The following is a 20,761-nucleotide window of genomic DNA, read 5'->3' as shown; positions in this document are numbered from 1 at the left end:
GTGGCAGTAGTCTTTAAGCATTGTCCACACTTTCGATATTTAACATGTTGTGTATCCATTGTGTGTGGATCAATCTAAACACAACAACATATACAAGATAAATTAATTTAAGTAAAATAATAAAAACAAGCATAATTAACAAGGAAAGAATAGATATAAAAACACTTACACAATCTCCTGGGTGTAAAATGATGTACCCTTTGGCTTGATTTAATGTGGAGGCATCACCATCTTTAAGAGGAAAAATAAGTGACACTTCTTCTACTTTAACATCTTTAATTGATACGCTAACATATCCAAACGGTAAAAGAACTCCATGTACGATATTGACACTAGAGTTTACATGTAACACGGTGCCATCAGCTACTTTCATATCATTGAACATTAAAAACACGCATGCCCTCTTTCGAGTTGAGAAGGCGCATATTAAGGACAATAAAGTGAGAAGAAGAGAAAGGGCAAAAAGAAAGAGATGAGAAACAAGAGGGAGAGGAGCAAGAAGAGTAGGAGAGAGATATAAAAAAATAGAAGGGAAGGAGACTGAAATAGAAATGAAAGAGAATAGGTAGAGAAAGTCAATAATAGTGAGAAGATCAAGAAGAGAGAGGCAAAGGAAAGGAAAGAGAGACAAAGGTAAGTTATAAAGGGAAAAAAAGAGAGGAAGGAAAGAAACAAGAGAGAAAAAGCAAGGGCAACTAACAAAAGAAGAAGAAAGAGACAAGTGGGGGAAAGGATAAAGAGGAGAAATAAGGCAAGCTTTTAGGGTTTAGAATAAGAATAGGAGTGAGAAAATAGTGAGAGAAATAAAGTTTGTTTAAAAAAAAAGAGAAAGATAGTAAAGAGAGATGACAAGACAAACTTTTAGGGTTTAGAGAAAAGAAAAGAGAGAAAAGTGAGAGAAGAAAAGGTTACTTATATAAACAAGGGGAAGAAGAGAGAGAGAGAGAGAGAGAGAGAGAGAGAGAGAGAGAGAGAGAGAGAGAGAGGCACAAGAGGAGGGGGGGCAAGAGAGGAGGGATGATAAAATTGCATAATAGGGAGGGCGAGAGAGGAGGGACGATAGAGTCGCAAGAGGGAGGACAAGAGAGGAGGGACAATAGAGTTGCAAGAGGGAGGGCGAGAGGGGAGGGGTGAGAGAGGAGGGACAAGAGAGGGAAGCTAAGTAAGGGATGCCACTCTTACTTATTAAGAGCGACCCATGAAGGTCATCTTTACTAATGGCGATCGCTCTTGTCACCCTAACTAAGGGTGACTGGGTAGGCTCGCCCTCACTAAGGGCGACCCACTAAGGTCACCCTTACTATTGGTGACCTATTAAGGTTGCCCTCTAATAAGTCGCTCTCACTAAGGGCAACCTTAATCCTATTAAGGTCGCTCTTGGTAAGGGGTTACCTTATGAAGTCATCCTCTTATATTAAAATAATATTTTTTTCTCCTCACTCTCTTTTTCTCTCTATATCCTCTTCCTTCTCTTTCTCTCACTTATCTTAAAGCAATGTGGCTTTTGAGTTACCGAAGGTATGTGATCCTTTACCCTCACCAATGCAAGGAATGGAGCAAGCACATGATAGCCATTATTGGGTGAAACCTGGTAGAGAGTCACGTAAAGTTTCCCAGAGTAGTCTGAAAGAGTTCTTGTGGAGGATTGTTGAGTGCACTTATGCCTCTTTGTAGAGAGTCATGTAAAGAGTTATTGTGGAGGATTGTTGAGTGCACTTATGCCTTGTGTGGAAGTAAGACTATGAACGGCACACCAAGCATAACATCATGGATTGGTAAGCTTTATATCTTAGCTCAATTTAAGAGTATTTATTGGGACATTTAAAAAAAATAAAAGGAAAGCTCACAAAGAAGCTTCCCTCGCTCAGCTTAACATCGAATGGATATGGCTCTCTAGCTTGTTTCTACTACAAGACTAGACCTGTATTCAAAAGCATGTGTGATGCTACAGTGTGCTACCTTAAAGCAATATGGCTTTTGAGTTACCAAAGGTACATGATCCTATAGCCTCACCAATGCAAGGAACAGAGCAAGCACATGATAGCCATTATTGGGTGAAACCTATGAAGAGTCACGCAAAGTTTCCCAGAGGATTGTTTGAGTACACTTATGCCTTGTGTGGAAGTAGAACTATGAATGGCACACCAAATACAACATCATGGATTGGTAAGCTTTATACCTTAGCTCAATTTCAATAAATATTGATTGATAAGAGTATTTATTGCGACATTTTTTTTAATAATAGGAAAGCTCACACCACAGAAGCTTACCTCGCTTGGTTTAACATCAGGTGGATATGGCTCTCTAGCTTGTTTCTACTACAAGACTAGACCTGTATATGCAGAAGCATGTGTGATGCTACAGTATACTATTGTATGCTTGATGACTCACATATGACTAGATTGATGATACATTAAGGGGAACATTTGCATGAGGTGAAAAGGGGCACATCAAGGCAAGCATTACAAAAGATAAGAGAACTTGTGCAAGAGGCAGTTTTTCAGAGGTTGTTATAAGTGGTCCAAGGAAGATAAAAATGGATAAAAATGGATATCACAAAACAACACATGCATCCTCTAATTCAATGTCAAAGGTAAATTTAGCTCCATATTGATTTTAATTTCTTGATTGTGCTTCTCAACATAATTTTACATAAATTGTTAAGTTGTCCAATTCTCTTATAGATTCAGGAAGATGGTACATGCTTTTAGAATCAATGGTATAGTGCAAGGTGCAGAGTCTAGTATCCTAGATTTGAAGAGACAATGTGTTTTTAAGTTCTTCCATGGTAGTTGTTTTCCTAGGGAAGCTTTGGATGAGTCGGAGCGGTGTTACATGTTTAAAATGTCAACCACCACAGGGCCCGCATCACGTTTAGACTAAGTGAACCGTATGCGTCAAATAGGAGATGGTGATTTAAGAAGGGCTTGGGTTTGTTTTGATCACACCATGCATGTGCACGGATGGACAACAATGGATACACATGTATATGATCCAAGGTACAATATGGCCTTGTAAAATTCCTTAAAAATTATGAACTTCTTTACAACTATTATATGATGGCATCATGCAGCTTGCAAGAGCTTATGACAATTTCTTCTTGCAAAATGAAAGAAGACAGTGTGGCACAAGTTCTATTCTAGGAGATAATTAATGATGTTGTGGTGCACAAGGGCTTTCCCAAACTAGATTTTTATGGCTTTATGGCCAATGAGGCGGGAGCTAATTGGAAGACAATAATGATAATCTATAAAAATGGATCAGAGAATATATTAGAAGGTCGTGTCTTTTTCATTGGGAAAAAACTTGAACATCCATACAGTTCAATATGTAGTCAATAATTTTCAAGAAGAGCACACACAACTTTACTGTTAATGGACTTGTGCATTGAGTGAAGAAGAGGAACTTTTGAAGTACAAACACATTAGATCATGGTGGATGAATGGTAAAGCTGCTAATCAGCCATGGATTGTTGGCTTAATTGGTGGCATACTAGATATCTCCATTGGAGGAAGCACCTTGTAGGTATTACTCTCTGGGTTTTCAAAACATAGAGCTTGCATTTGGATTCTCAATTTGTTAAGTTAATCTTTTGTTATGGTTGTGGTTGTGGTTGGTGGAGCTCACACTTTGGATTCTCATAAGTTAACTTAATCTCTTGTTATAGGATGTGGATGATGCCACTTTGTCACACATGCCAACTACCAATCTAGTTGAAACAAACATGCAAGTTGGTTGATAGGAGAGGGTTTCAAGGGAATCATCAGTTTATATGATAATGCTGTTTCAGATGCTAATTCCCTCTTGCAATCCACAAAGAAGCATACATTCATGTAAGGAAAATATCACGGAGAAGGCCCTATAATAACAAAGTTGATGGAGAAGGCTAGATCATCAAATGCTCCAAGCTCATCAACCGCTAGTAGATTGGTGGGGGAAGTAGTGAGACTGGCACACCAATGCATGTGCAACCAAAACCATATTGGTGATAACATTACAGTAAGCTGGTTTAAAATACCTACAATTATAAACCTTGAGGATGACAACTCATCACATCATCCCTAAGTATTTATAGAAAAGCAACCACGCAAGAAACAAGGTAAGAGGTTAAACTTTCCACCCGCTATTCTTACAGCTACACAAGGTGGTCAACACAATGTAAAGTGATTTGCAAAACTAAAGATGAGGTGTACGAAATTGTAGAGAATGACATACATGACTTAATGTGGGCTATGCATTGAACACTTCTAAACAGCAAGGTCACCTGCCAAGGATGGTTAGGTGGCCAAGATGGCAAGTGTAAGAAGAGCATCAAGAACTGTGGAGGACAAGGTGTTCTAGATCCATCTTTCTATAGTATGAGAGAGTGGTTAGAGGTCCAAAGGCATTAGTTCATGTGGTTTTGCAATAACAATGCGGATAAACACGGAGAGTGTGTAATACTATCTATCAATCACCTACTAAACCCCCAATTACATGGCTAGTTGGACGAGGCATAAACCTTAATGTGGATGAGATCTGAGCATTGGAGGCTGGCGGATTTGTGTTGCAAAAGAGATTACACCAAAAAGCAAATGATGCAGCTCATTGGTCAACAAAGTATAGAAGTGGCATATTGGAATGGCGGCTACTAAGAGAATAGTTTCAGTAATTTCAAATATAGCTACGGTCTTAGAGCATTTGGTTATTAAGGCTAGATAGATGGAAGTGTTTTTAATTGAGACCGAGGAATCACTACTACATAATGAAAAATACAGGGTTACTATGGGAAAGAATCCATCATGCACATGTCCTGATTTTCAAATCAGAGTAGGGGCTAGTAAACCATATTGCGTATGCAAGAACCTTTATTTTATATATTTGCACATTTTTAGGTTAAATGCGAATCATAATATGTTTATACATCAACTCACTCTAAAAAGGAGGACCTAATGAGAATGTTCAGCAATAGGTGAACAATTTTAAAAAGGACCTCTAGGTTTTGATAATGTAGTGTTGTTTTGAAAATGTCCTTGATTTCGCTAGTATAAAATGTCCTTGATATCATCCTGGTTCTATCAACTCTCTATGAAGGTCTATTTACTTTTTATTTTTTTAGTATTTTAGGTGGATAATCGTTATGGTTGTATGTCGATGGTTGGAATATCTTCATTTATTATTTTAAGTTCTTTTTAATGTTGATATCAACATCTCCATTTTATATGTTATAAATTATTGAAATAGCTTTTCTTAAATATGATATTTATCCGTGCAATTCTTTTCCTACACAAAGCACTTATCCATGCAATTTCTTTTTTAACTTTAGGAAATATCCATGCAAATCACTTTTTGCTTTTATCATGTTCTATCTATATATATGGTCCCTTGGCTCTTACTCTAACCCTAATTTCCATATCTCATTGCCTCTCTCTCTCTCTCTCTCTCTCTCTCTCTCTCTCTCTCTCTCTCTCTCTCTCTCCATCATTCTCTACCTCACCTACCCTCACCTTCTCCCTCATTCTCTATCTTTCTTTGACTTCTCATGTCTTCATCAAATGCCTCCAACTCTACTCTCAAGGATACGTTTGAAGCTGTTTGCAAATATTTTTGCAAGAAGTCAGGTGGAGATATGCAAAAGTATCTCAAAGTACTTAGTCGTAGGAGCCCTCGTCATGTTGTCTTTAGTAAACAGTATGTAAGGCCGATGTAATAACCTTATTAGAATAAAATCTTCTTTTAACTATAATTCACCTTATCAATTTTCTACCTCACCTACCCTCACCTTCTCCCTCATTCTCTATCTTTCTTTGACTTCTCATGTCTTCATCAAATGCCTCCAACTCTACTCTCAAGGATACGTTTGAAGCTGTTTGCAAATATTTTTGCAAGAAGTCAGGTGGAGATATGCAAAAGTATCTCAAAGTACTTAGTCGTAGGAGCCCTCGTCATGTTGTCTTTAGTAAACAGTATGTAAGGCCGATGTAATAACCTTATTAGAATAAAATCTTCTTTTAACTATAATTCACCTTATCAATTTTACATTGTTTATTGTGTTCAGGAAATAGTATATGATCTCGATGTAATATCTTTTGTGGAATAAATTTATATTTTACCCACAATTGTCTATAATACTATCCTTTACAATTTTACATTCTTCATTGTTTAAGGCATATGTAATATCTTTCCAAGAGAAATTGACATAAAGTCACATGCAAAGGCATGGAATGACATGCACAAGCACATAATGACATGCACAAGCACATAATGACATGCAATACTCCTCAACAAGTGCATGCAATAACATGCAACACTATGCAATATAAAGTAGTATCATGCAATGAAATGCAATAACATGCAATAACATCCAAATGTAATGCTATGCCATAAAATGTAATGTATTATAATGGTTCATACATGCATTAGCATACGGGAGATAGTAATAAGTAGAGAGAGAGAGAGAGGATAAGAGAAAGAAAGTAAGACGAGGAGAAAGAGAGAGTGAGAGGGAGAGGGAAAGGAAGGGAGAAAGAGGATGAGAAAGGGAGGAAAAAATGTCGAGAGATAAGGAGAGAGTGAAGGAGAGAGATGGAGTGAAAGAGGAGGGTGGAAGAGTGAGAGGGAAATGAAGGAGAGAAAGAGAGAAGAGGGTGGGAGAGGGAGAAAAAAATGTCGGGAGATAAGGAGAGAGAGGGAAGGAGAGAGCGAGAGGGAGGGTGGGACATGGAGAAAGAATGAGAGAGAGGGAAGGAGAGACTATATACAAGGAGGGTGGGATAGGGAGAGGGCAAGGAAGTAGTGAGGGAAGATGGTGGGAGAGAGAGAGAGAGAGAGAGAGAGAGAGAGGGTCGGAGAGGGAGATGGAGAAAGAAAGGGAAGAGGGTGGGAGAGAGAGAGAGAGAGAGAGAGAGAGAGAGAGAGGGTGAGATGGGAGAAAGAGTGAGAGAGAGAGGGAAGGAGAGATTATGCATAGGGAGGGTGGGAGAGGGCAATGAAGGAGAGAGGGAAGAGGGTGGGAGAGGGAGAGGGAGAGGGAGAGAGAGGTTGGGAGAGAGAGGGAAGAGGGTGAGAGAGAGAAAGAGAGAGAGAGAGAGGTTGAGAGAGAGAGAGACATAGAGGGAAGGAGAGAGTGAGAGGGAGGGTGGATAAGGGAGAAAGAGTGAGAGGGGAAGAGGGTGGGAGTGAGTGAGAGAGAGAGAGAGAGAGAGAGAGAGAGAGAGAGAGAGAAGGGAGGAGCTAAGTTGGGTTAGAGGGAAGAAAGTGGGCTGAGAGGTGGGAGTGAGTGAGTGAGTGAGTGTGAGAGAGAGAGAGAGAGAGAGGGGAGGAGCTAAGTTGGGTTAGAGGGGAGAAAGTGGGCTGAGCTGAGAGGTGGTGGTGGAGGTTGTAGGAGGAGGTGGTGGTGGAGGTTGTAGGAGGAGATGGGAGGAGGTAGTGGTAGAGGGTATGGAGAGAGAATGTCCACATTTTTAAGAGAGAAGAGTCGCTAGCACAAAAAACACACTCCTCTATAGGAGACAATAATTATAGGGGATAATATCTCTATAGGGAAGAGACAAGGGATGATATTTATAGTGAAAATTAATAGGGGATGATATCTCTATATTTTGAGGACACATTGTTGAGATAGTGAAAAATTCAAGCTTTAGCAATAGCTTGTTTTGCCAATAGAGAGGCTGAATGCCATCTATTTGAGCCACTAGTTGGACTAACAATAATGTATGGGGTAGTAGACCTCACACCTTAACTCATATGTAGTAAATCCTCTATTCCATGCTACCATGATTCTAGTATAGTTTGCAAATATCAATTTAGTTGATGAAGGAGACAAGCTAGAGGACACAAATATAAAGCCATGACTTGCTTTCACATCATCCATGCGCTTGGCCTTATGAGGGGTAGAAGATCATTGGTATGCTCTAGTCAATGAGTTAGAGAATTTCACATGGGCTCTCTCTCGATGCATTGCTAAGACTAGTATATAATGGCGTGTCCCATATACTACTTCCGTGCAAAGTGAACGTAGATATGCAAGATGGGGTGATAGCACAATAACGTGGCTATTTTGGGATAGTTTTAATGAAAGTGGGACATTTTCAAGAGCGGCCATTGAACCAGTATCTGGCATATATCAAGCAAGTTACATACAACCAATCACACATTGCCACATTGCCATGTCTACATATCTTGCTTGAGATATGTGACAGTCACGTATGTTGGGCAAAAAATCCATGCCATTGACACGTTTACCACCATAAAAATTGATATACCATATCTCAAGCAAGATATGTGGCACCATGACCGGGCAATCTAGTCAGCATCTCCACGTATCTCAGGCAAGATACATGGAGATGCTAACTAAATTGACCCAGTCATGCTGTCTATCCAACACAATAGAAATAATACTATCTCGGGTGACATAATACTATCTGACATTTGGTGGATATATATTAACAAGTAATGTATTCAGCTAGAGATGCTGATGTTATGTATCGTAGCCACTTCCTGGTAGTGATTGAGGGTAGCTTTATTCACATGCTAGCCTACTTAGGAATATACATGTCATATGCATTGAGGATCTCAATGGGGCAACTTTGAGTCTCATCCTCATACATGCTATATATTGAGAGTCTAGATTGAGAGAGAGAGAACTGTGAGTTAAAAACATGTCCTTTTTGTGACATGCATGAAATTATATGGAGCACCATGCCATTCTACAATGCCCATCGTACTATGTGCTTCAATAATTGCGCTGCTTGTTCCAAGAAGGATTGGGACTTTTCCACCGGGTCATCAAGTGTGTGGATCAAAGATGTGTGCTCATCAATGAAAAGATCAAAGATGTGTGCTTATCAAGTGTGTGGATCAAAGATGTGTGCTCATCAATGAAAAGATGTAGGGGAGAAGATAGCTTGAGCTCTTGCAAGCACATACACACTCACAAAACCCTAAAAGAGAACACACAAGGTGAGAGGCTAAAAATCTTCTTCCTCTTCACACAACACTCAACACACCATATACAAAGATAAGAGTACACCAAATATGAAAAGGTACGAGTCTCTAGAATGGCTATTACACAGCTTGTCATCCCACTAGCCGCATATCACCCATGATCTCACCAACCATGCCAGTAATGTAAGTGTGGGGCCTATCCCCCAAGCGGGTCATCAGTGTCCATCGCCTCACTAGATGAGCTCGATATCTCAACACTCCCCCTTGAGCTCAACTCCATCTCATGTACACCAAGCGAAGTCCTGAATTTGCGAAGCTTCTCTATTACCTAATGCTTTGGTGAAAATGTCAGCTACCTGATCCTATGTGCTGACATAAACAAGGTCAACGTCTCCTGCCAAAACCTTCTCTCTGACAAAATGGTAGTGGACCTCTATATGCTTCGTGCGAGCATGAAAAACTGGGTTCCTAGCCAACTGTATACTGCTAATGTTGTCACAGAAAATGACACTGATAGACCCAAATCTGCAAGTAGCTTTCTCAACCAAGCTACCTCACATGCTGCCATAGCAGCACCTCTGTATTCGGCCTTTGTACTGGATAGAGCAACCGTAGGCTGCTTCTTACTGCTCCAAGTCACAGCAGCACTCCCCAAATAAAACATGAAGCCACTAGTAGATCTTCTATCTGAGATACTATCAGCCCAATTAGCATCTGTGTACCCATGTACACATATCTCTGTCTGAGTTTCATAAAATAGTCCACAATGCAAAGTAGATCTCACATACCTCAGTATGCGTCTCAATGCATCCAAATGCGGCTTCCGATGAGGAACCTGCATAAACTGACTCACCAACCCAACATCATAGCTCAAATCTAGCCTGGTGATCATCATGTAGATCAAGCTTCCTACTATGCGCTTATACATAGTAGGATCCTCCAAAATCTCTCCTGAATCTACACTCAACTTGCCATTCTGATCCAATGGCACTGAGATAGGCTTACAGCCTGTCATACCATACTTGGACAACATGTCCAAGCCATACTATCTCTGCAGTAATCCAATACCATGTGGTGACCTAATCACCTCAGTGCCCAAGAAATATCTGAGCTTCCCCAGATCCTTCATCTCAAACTTCTGTCTAAGAAAGTTCTTTACATCAAAGATCTCTGCATCATGGTCCCCCGTAATGATCAGGTCATCTACATAGATGACAACAAGCACAACCCCTCTATCACTGTGTCTCACATACAGTGAGAAATATGCATTGGCTACATGAAAGCCAATAGTGACAAGATATTCAGAAATCTTGTCAGACCATGCTCTTGGTGCTTGTTTTAAGCCATACAAGGCTTTCTTCAACTTGCAAACATGCTCGGGGTGACTTACATCCTCATAACCAGGTGGCTGCAACATATACACCTCTTCCTGCAAATCCCTATGCAAGAATGCATTCTTTACATCCATCTGATGTAAAGACCATTTCTTTGACGCAGCCACTGCTATCACAACTCTCACTGTTGCCATCTTGGCAACTGGGCTGAAAGTTTCCTCATAATCAATGCCATATGTCTGCGCATATCCTTTGGCTACCAATCTAGCCTTGTACCTGCTTATGCTTCCATCACTGTTATGTTTTACTTTGTACACCCACTTGCATCCAATGGCTTTCTTGCCTTCAGGCAATTGCACTAAATCCCAAGTCTCATTTCCATATAGTGTATCCATATCCTCATCCATAGCTTTCTCCCAACACACATTTCCAACAACCTCATCAATGCATGTGGGCTCTACAACTTGTACAACTTTTGCCATGTATGCATAGTGATATGCCACATAACCATCATAGGTAAACCTCTGCACAGGATTCTTCGCTCTCCCAGATCTTCGCAACTTTGCATTCATGGCTTCCATAGCCTTCTTTACACCAGGTGTTCTCATAGCTGGTATCCCAAGATCCTCATCAAGGCTCATCTTTGAGCCACTAGACTCTCCATCAACATGAGAATGCCCTGCAGAAATGTCAGGCATACTAAGGGGCTCAATCACTTTCTCTTTGCCTTTATGTGATATACTAATCACATTTGTAGGCCTGGTATTCTGACGCAGCCTGCCACTCCATGGTCTATCAACTGAACCACTAGATGAGGACTCTCCTGGTCCACTCAAAGACTGTGATTGCTGACTTGCATTATGTGCAACCACATTTCCACTCACATCAGCCCCAACAACTTTTTTTTTAGCAGCATACCAGCAGCTCATCTCATCAAAAACAACATCCCTGCTTACCCTCAACTCACATGTAGCAGGGTTATAACACCTGTATCCCTTTTGCCCAAGGGAATACCCAATAAACACACATTTTTCAGCTTTTGGATCCAGCTTAGTTCTTAACTCATCTAGCACATGCACATATGCAATGTATCCAAAGACTTTCAAATGAGACAAATCAAGTTTTCTGCCGATAAACCTCTCCTCTGGAGTTACATCATGTATGGATGCAGTTGGAGTCCTATTTATGATGTAAAGTGCTGTAAAAACAGCCTTAGCCCAATAGCTATGCGGCATATTTTTCTCTCCCATCAATGCTCGCGCAATCTCAGCAATGTGCATGTTTTTTCGCTCATAGCAACTCCATTTTGCTGTGGAGTGTATCTGCATGTAAACTGTCTCTGAATACCATTCTTCTTCAAAAATTCAGAGAACTCATTGGAGAAGTACTCTCCCCCTCCATCTGACCTTAGGCACTTTACATGTTTCCCTGTTTGCTTTTCAACCATAACTCTGAAATTCTGAAAATGAGTGAATACCTCACTCTTCTCCTTCATGAAGTATACCCACACTTTCCTTGTGTGGTCATCAATAAATGTCACATAATACCTGCAGCCTCCCACAGACATGGTCTTCGTAGGACCCCATACATCTGAATGCACAACATCTAGTGCATTTCTGCTCACATTTTTGTAACGTGGAAATACATGCTTTGTTTGCTTTCCAGATTGGCATGCTTCACATATTTTCTGCATACCTTCAACTTTAAACTTTGGCAGCTCTGTCACAATTTCTTTAGTCTGCATAGACTTCATTCTCTGCACATTCACATGTCCAATTCTTTTATGCCAAATGTCTGTGTCTGCAACAATTCCTTAACCATTTGCAAACATCGCAGCACTCACTTCAGGTATGTTTACATTCAATGTAAACATTCTGCCCACTCTGTTGCCTTTTGCAACCAACTTGTACTTGTCTTTAAAGTCTTCAACATAACAACCATCAGGGTTAAACCGAACCTGCAAACCCTGCTCAATCATCTGGCCAACTGAAACCAGATTCTTTGTTATGTTCGGAACATGAAGTACATCTGCAAGGTACTTCACTTTGCCATCCTGCATAAACAACATCTCCAACATGGGCAATTGGATGAGCAGTGTCATCCCTTGTTTCCACAAAACTTGGTCTTTCAAGGTTTTTCATCTCCTTGAACCACTCCCCATGACTTGTCATGTGGTTCGAAGCACATGAATCAACGTACCATACATCATCTTTATGTGCTACTTCAACATTTTCAGACATGGCATAACGACATGCTGCATAACAAACAACCTTTCATTATCCTCATTGTTTCTGCTCGAGGAGGATGCATAGTTATTTTGCTGCAATTTTCCATTTTGCATGTTAGCCTGCTTCTTATAACAATCTGCCTGCACATGTCCAGGCTTACCACAATAAAAGCATCCACGTGTATCATTATATTGCCTTTGCCAATTTCCATGACCTCATTAACTCCCCCTGCCTCTGAATTGGCCTCTTCCACCTACGTGTTGTTGTTGTTGTGAATTCTGGGACTGTTGTTGTTGCTGTTTTGCTGGCCATAATTTTGATTACCTGTTCGGCCACCTCCTTGGCCGCGTCCACGACCTCCTCTACCTCGTCCTCTTCCTGAACTTGTGTAGAAGGCATGTTGCTCTGAACTGTTTTTGTTTTGTGAAGACTGTTGGTCTTCACCCAAGCTCTTCTCTTCTATAATCAACATAGACACCAAATCTATGAAATTGGGAATGTTTTCCCGAGTCTGAATAGACGTCTTGAACGCTTTGTATTGTGGCCCGAGACCACGTAGACAGACTTCCACCTTATCATCATCATCTACTGAAACGCCAATAGATGCAAGGGATTCCACAATACCCTTGATCTTCAATGCATAGTCATTCACAAACATACTCTTTTTCTCCACAGTATGAAGTTCATTCTTCAATTGTATCTTTCGTGCCTTGGTATTCATTTCATAGAGTTTTACCAAGGTGTCCCATGCCTCCTTGGGGGACTTGGCATCCTATATGTGCCCAATCATGGTGTTCTGTGTATACTGATAGAGAGCCAATACATAACTTTTCTAGCTCCTTGGTTCCAATCCTTGAACTCTTTCACATCTGCAGCAGCAATCGGATTGATCTCCGGTATCTCCGGTGCCTCTTCATGCTCACCTTCTATGTAGTCCCAGGGGCAGTATCCCTTTCCCATCAGGAAATTTGTCAACCTGAACCTCCAGGCATAGAAGTTGTTCTTATCAAGCTTCTCAACAACAATCTGTTTTATGCCATCATTTGACATCTTGTCAGACACACAAATTTACCAGAACAGCACTCTGGTTTGTCCTGCACAAACTGCTGTATTTTCTATAGCGGTACTGTACTACACTCAAATGTCACAACCAGTGACCTCAATGTGCATACATACACCCAATGACAATTGTTGACCTCCTTGCAGCACACACAATGTTTGCACAACCAATCTGTCTTCCTGCAGATCTTAAAACAGAGTTCTGCAGAGAATTGATGACTTACCCGCAGTGCTCAAAATCGCATGCTTTCTGAAAAACAGAGGTCCTAACGAGCCCGAAACGCGTTTTCGGCCCGAAAAATTCTGTCCGCTGTCCGATAGGACAAAATAGTTGCCCTCCTATAGCTTTACTCCCATGAAGCTTTTACCCTCGTACCGCTTCCTGTGCTTCTCTTCTTGCTTGTTGCAGCTCAGCCCTTAGCATCAACTAGGCTCTGATACCATGAAAAGATGCAGGGGAGAAGAGAGCTTGAGCTCTTGCAAGCACACACACACTCACAAAACCCTAAAAAGAGAACACACAAGGTGAGAGGCTGAAAATCTTCTTCTTCACACAACACTCAACACACCATATACAAAGATAAGAGTACACCAAATATGAAAAGGTACTCAACCAAATACATACTAGGGTTCTCTATAGTGTGAACCCAACTAAATGAGCTGGCGCTATAACTATGCCAATCTCTAGAATGGCTATTACACAGCTTGTCATCCCATTGGCCGCATATCACCCATGATCTCACCAACCATGCCAGTGGTGTAAGTGTGGGGCCTATCCCCCAGGCAGGTCATCAGTGTCCACCGCCTCACTAGATGAGCTCGATATCTCAACAATCAAATATGTGGATCAAAGATGTGTGGTCCTTGTTGGGGGTTAGGTTTTCACAGAAATAGAGAACACACACACACACACACACACACACACACACACACAGATGGACAGAGCAGTAAGCTCTCAAGAGAGTGAGAGAGATGGTGATTGCTACTAAAAGTAGATAGGATACAAAGATGTGGAGCAAGTGAGTTGACTCCACAATATTAAATTACACATAATAAGTGTCTTGTCGTTTCACAACTAATATCCAAGGGGAAAAACCCAAAGGGAGAAAAGTGCCCTTGGTTAACCCATGTTCACATGTGGCACTACTCATATCATAAGTGGCATAAGTCATAGCATATAGGTTTTCAGAGAAATAGAGAACACACACACACACAGATGTACACAGTAGCAGCAAGCTCTCAAGAGAGTGAGAGAGATGGTGATTGGTACTCAAAGTAGATAGGATACAAAGATGTGGAGCAAGTGAGTTGACTCCATAGTATCAAAATACACATAATAAGTGTGGTGTTCTTTCACACCTAATATCCAAACGGAAAAACCCAAAGGGAGAAAAGTGCCCTTGGTTAGGCCCATGTTCACATGTGGCACTACTCATATCATAAGTGGCATAAGTTATAGCATATATGCCAATAAATCCCCCCTATAATGGCAATGTGAACCTGTACAAGGTTTGAGCATATCACTTTCTATAGGAGAGTAAGCCTAAAGCTTTGCGGAAAGCTTTAAACTTCTCTCAAGGCAACGCCTTCATCTGCAACATTGTCCTGTGTAGAGCAGTAAGATAATGAGATCTCCCCTGCATGAATCCTCTCCCTGACATAGTGATAATGAATCTCTATGTGCTTAATACGTGCATGAAACATTGGGTTTCGTGCCATGGCTATAACACTCTGGCTGTCAGTGAGTATGTTGGTGGGTGTTTGCTAACACTTACAAAGATCAGTCACATCAATCTCCTCAGCCATACACAATCTACTGTGGCTGTAAAGGCTACCATGTACTCAGCCTCACAAGTAGATGTGGCAACAGTGGGTTGCTTTTTGCTCAGCCATGATATCCATGAATGCCCTAAAAAGAAACAATTCCCACTAGTGGACTGCCGTGTATCATAGTGACCAGCCCCAGTCTGAATCAATGTAAGTATGTAATTGCAAGTTGCCCCACTGGGATATACCAACACAAGATCCAGGGAGCCCTAAAGATAGCGGAAGATTCGCTTCACTGCTTGCCAATGCTTTGTACCTGGTTGTGCATAAATTTGCTACACTGGGAAACCCCAAACTGAATATCCGGGCGTGTGTTGCATACATATATGAGGCAGCCCACTGCTTGGCTGTAAACACTCGTATTAAAAGGCTCTCCAACATCATATATGCTCAATTTTAGCCCTTGCTTACAATCTTGAAAGCCAAATTTGTACAATAGCTTTTGAATGTACTTTGATTGGTGTACATAAACCCTTGCATCTGTCTGCACGAATTGTATGCCCAAATAATAATGCAACAATCCCAAATCTATCATCTCAAATGACGATTGCAATTCAGCTTTGAATGCTGAAATTTTATTCATATTAGTAACATGTCATCCACATAAAGAATGAGCATAATCAAAGTGCTATGATCCTCCTTAACATAGAGGGTGAGGGTGCTCTCCATGTTGGACTATTTGCAAAATCCTTGCGTGGTCAAATAAGTATGTATCTTCTCATACCAAGCTTGAGGAGCTTATTTGAGACCATAAAGTGCTTTTTGAAGCTTGCATACTTTGTCCATGCATCAGAAAACCAATGGGCTGATTTATATACACTTCTTCCTATAAATCCCCATTAAGAAAAGCTGATTTTATGTCCAACTAATGCACTTGCCATCCATGATGGACAGCCAATGCAACAACACATCTAACTGTGGCCATACGAGAAGTAGGTGCGAAAGTCTCATCATAATAAATGCCTTTTTGCTGGGCATATCCTTTGGCCACTAGCCTGGCCTTATACCTAACAATGGGACCATCAGAATTTCTTTTTAACTTGTAAACCCACTTTGTGCCAATGGGCTTCTTGCTAGCAGGCAAGTCTACAGAACCCCAAGTGCTGTTTTTATGGATAGAATCTATCTCATTTTGCATGGCTTGCATCCAAGCCTCTTCAAATGAATCTGGCTCATCTGCATCACAAAGTGTACTCATGCAAGCAACATCTGTGTGTTCTCTTGCATTACGAGAACTAGTCCGTGTCCTACTACCAAGTGGAGCTAAAAGTTTGCTCTCATGTAAAGTACGGAGCAACCAAAGAGTCACAACTCTATCCTCCTTGCTGTCCGCTCTTGCTCCATTGCTTTCTCCACATTTTGAGGTGTAATGAGCTCATTCATGGGTTGATTTTGAGCACCCAATTACTGTCCATTGGGAAAAGTTGATGGTTGATCTGTTGAGCCATCAATTCCCAACGGGAGAAGTCCTTTAAACATGTTATGTGGGCCCAAAGGTGGCTCTCCAAAAAATTCAGACCAACCACAAAAAATTTAGCCAATGGCTGGTCTGAATTTTCAACAAATACAACATCTCTACTGTCCAAAATCCTTTGTGTGGAAGGATTAAAGAGACGGTAGCCTTTACTGCCACTGCTATAACCCACAAATATGCGCTTAGTTGCTTTGTCATCAAGCTTACCTCTCAACTACAGAGCTACATGTGCATATGCTATACATCCACCAAAAACTCTAAAGTGATTAACTTTAGGTTTCCTTTCGTGCCAGGCCTCATATGGTGTGATGGTTTTCAATGCTTTGGTAGGGCATCTATTCAACACATGTGTAGCACACATTATTGCCTCCACCCAAAATTTGTGAGGCAAGCCCTTCCCTTTAACCATGCATCTAGCCATTTCCATCAAAGACATGTTCTTTCTCTCAGCAACGCCATTTTGCTGAGGAGAATATGGCATTGTGCACTGATGCTTTATGCCTTTTTTTGCCATAAATGCTTTGAAAGCAATGGACATGTATTCCCCCCCTTGATCTGTATGGAGGGTCTGCACTTTGCAAGATGTTTGATTTTTAGCTTGCACCACAAAATGCTGAAAACATGAAAATACATCAAATTTGGCCTTTAGGGGATACACCCATGCAAATCTGGAGTAGTCATCGATAAAGGTTACAAAGTATAGATGCTTTTCAAAAGATGGTGTCCGCATAGGACCACACACATCACAGTGCACAAGCTGTAATTTTCGGACAATCCTTGTTGTACATCTGGAAGACATAAGTCTTCACCATCTGCTGTTGTTTGGATCACCTCACCAACACCCTGAAGTGGATAAGAATAATTGTTTGCACATGTTACCCACTTGCCTTTTGGGCAACTATAAGCTATGTAGACAAATCCCTCCGTTGGCTGATGTGTTTAGAGGCACCACTGTCAAAATACCATGTGTTGTGTGTTTCATTGACATTGAGAGACATATACTCCAAAGATGCATCATAACTGCAAGTGATGAAAGTCCACTCATCCTGCACAAGATTTATTGATGCATCATCTTTCCCTGCAGGTGATGAAGAAGAATCTATAGCCATGTCGTTTTCCTTTTTCTTCTCCTTTGCAAGCCTCTTTCTGCACTCACTCAAGTAATGACATGGCTTCTTGCAGTAGTGACATTTGCCCTTTTTCTTGGGCTTGCTTGCATCATTTTTAGCCTTTTGTGAAGGCTGTCCCGAATCAGCCTTTGGCTGAAAACTGTGTTTGGCTTTTCCCTTGCCCTTGTCTTGGGTAGCAAAAGCCCTATCACCATGCATGTTGGAAGATTTATTCTTCCGATTTTGCTCCTCCTATAGCAAAAAGCCAACCAACTATTCAAACAAGATTGGTTTAGGGTTACCCCGCATAGATAGAGTGAGCGATGTGTGGAAATTCAAGTAGGTTTCTGGCAAAGATGATAGTGTCCTGGAGACCAACTCCTTTTTCAGAAATGACCTCATCAATGTTGAACAGCTGCTCCTGAAGATCCTAGATCTTTGTAAGATGATCAGCCATACTATCACCTTCATTCATGTCCAAGTTCTCAAGCTCTTTCTTGAGAAATGCAACCCTGGCCTCATTCTTTGCCTGATACGTGGTTTCAAGTACATCCCAAGCTTGCCATGAGGTTTTGCAAGATCGAATATGCAGTATGATTGATTGCTTTACTGACAAAGCAATCAAAGCCATCTCTTGGGCATCTCGAGTATCCCATCTTTTCTGCTCCTGTGAGGGAGGAGTGGGTACTGCTCCTTGTTGAGCACCACGGCCAGGGTGTACATCTTCACCTAGCACATAACCCCATAATCCTTTGGCCACAAGTAGATTTTGGACCATGAAACTCCATAGGGAGTAATTATTGCAATCCAATTTGTCCTCTTGGGATAAAACCCCAAATATATCGATCATATTTCCAGCCATTTGTTCAAATCTCTTCACCAGGAGATATGCCAACATGTGCAACCAAATATGTTATAAAAAGCACCTACAGGCAAAATCCAAAATGCACCAAAGTGCAATGCCAGGCAGCCACAATGTCCTGTGTACAAATATTTTGCCTCAAATTTTAGGCTACAATGCTGAAAATCCCCTAATTTATGAGCACCAATGGGCTAATTTATGTGTCAATTGCACATAACTGACAAAAGCCCCAAAAATCTGTGCACCATTAAGCTTCAATTTTGCGATTAAGCAATGATTTCATGAAAGCCCCAATTTTCTCTATGTCCTGTAAATGCAATTGTGCAAATTATGAAAAAATCTCCATTTTTTCCTTGAATTTTGCAGTCAAATGTTACCCTGCCCTCTTTCTTGCACTTGAATCTTGCAATGAAGCAATAAATTCACAAAAGCCCCTTGATTTGAACCAAAAAATCAGTTATTACCTGATGAAACCCTGATTTTTACAGTAGGCTCCTGAATGTTGTAGTCTCCTGATTTTTGCAATAGGCTCCTAATTTTTTCTTTTTGCAGTAGGCTCTTGAACCTTCTCCACAATGCTGCTGGTGGGTTAACATGGGCGGGATTAGCGGTTGGTGCAACATGTGGGTTGCTTTTTTTTTTGGTGTGACAGGCGGCCAGCTGCTCGCTGACTAGAGCAGTCGGGCGTGGTGTAGACGGGAGCCGTGGAGGGGCTGTAGCAGGTGGGAGCCATTGTTGGAGCTGCTCTGCAGGTGGTGACGGGACGACGCGGAAGAAGCGATGGCAACGGCAAGTCGACTGGTTGGACCTCGTACGGCTGCGGATGGGCTGTCACGTCGACGAAATTTTGACACAAAAATTTACCTAAGTGTGGTTTCCTTTCACACCTAATATCCAAGGGGAAAAACCAAAAGGGAGAAAACTGCCCTTGGTTAGCCCATGTTCACATGTGGCACTACTCATATCATAAGTGGCATAAGTCATAGCATATATGCCAATAGTCCTATACTTACCGAAACATAGAAGCAAACTAGGGGATGGTAGCATTATATTCAGACACTTCTCATCTCTTTTTCTGGAGTGCATTTTACCACTGAGTCAAACAGACACATGAGGAGGATGAGGATATACCACCAAGTTGCTTGGCCAAAGTGTGGCTAACCACCTCCTAACCACTTTTATAGGGCATCCTTGTTGCAACATTGAGAAGGCTTGTTTTGCCTCTTAGCATCCACATTGCATGCTGGAGATCTATGACCTAGTCTTGACCTACGGTGAAACATCTTGATTAGACATGGGCACCATTGGTGCCAAGGACCTTGTTTGATCTCATTTGGTTCGAGAGGAGATTTTCAAATGATTATGTAACCCTATTTGTCTATAATGGATGATACATTCGCGTCTCATGAGAGACTTTAGTGATGCCTTATGCATGCCATTATACGTGTCCTATCATAGCACTACTAGGCTACCTGAGGTCCATCCATAACGTGTGTAAACATCCTCCATCATACTATGGGCACCGCTCCGGCCGAAAGCCGCCCACTAGTGACGAAGTGTGTAAGCAACATCACTTGCCGAGCTACTCCAAAGCTGGACGTATAGCCTTCGGTTGTGTGGTGTAGTCATGCTTCCTTTGAAACCGAGCGTCTTGCAGGATTCAATCGTCTCTCCTTTACGGCTTGGCGATGGTTGCTTGAATCTCGTGTTCTGCCCACCAGTAATCAGACAACACACCGCCTTTCGTTATCAGTGGAGCTGCTTGCAACAAGAGGTATTGATTTTTGCTTCTCAGTCAGTAAAGGAGGCCACTTTGCTAAGAAGAAACTCTTTCGTGTTTTTTCAATGTTTTGAGAGAGAGAGAGAGAGAGAGAAAGAAAGAAAGAAAGCTGTATTAACGTCTACTAGAGGCCGAACTCTACCTATGAGACAAATCAATGTAC

General features: G+C 41.3%; 1 protein-coding gene across 12 annotated transcripts in view; it reads left to right on the top strand.

Annotated features, from left to right (window-relative positions):
- The first annotated feature begins 20,336 nt into the window (after positions 1 to 20,336).
- LOC147608888 (FAD/NAD(P)-binding oxidoreductase family protein) overlaps positions 20,337 to 20,761 on the top strand; it is a 142,182-nt gene continuing 141,757 nt past the window's right edge. For all 12 annotated transcript variants that reach the window (XR_015264295.1, XR_015264293.1, XR_015264294.1 and 9 more), the window contains exon 1: positions 20,337 to 20,592. Coding sequence is in view for 7 of the 12 variants with exons in the window: in XM_086788069.1 (XP_086644195.1) it covers positions 20,446 to 20,592 (147 nt within the window). In the remaining 5 variants the exon portion in view is untranslated. The remainder of the gene's footprint in view (positions 20,593 to 20,761) is intronic.

This window comes from Cibotium barometz, chromosome 52 (assembly GCF_041138505.1).
Source record: "Cibotium barometz isolate CiBa-2024 chromosome 52, ASM4113850v1, whole genome shotgun sequence".
NCBI lineage: Eukaryota > Viridiplantae > Streptophyta > Polypodiopsida > Cyatheales > Cibotiaceae > Cibotium > Cibotium barometz.
Note: the sequence above shows the minus strand (reverse complement) of the source record. Positions and strands in the feature narration are given on the sequence as shown.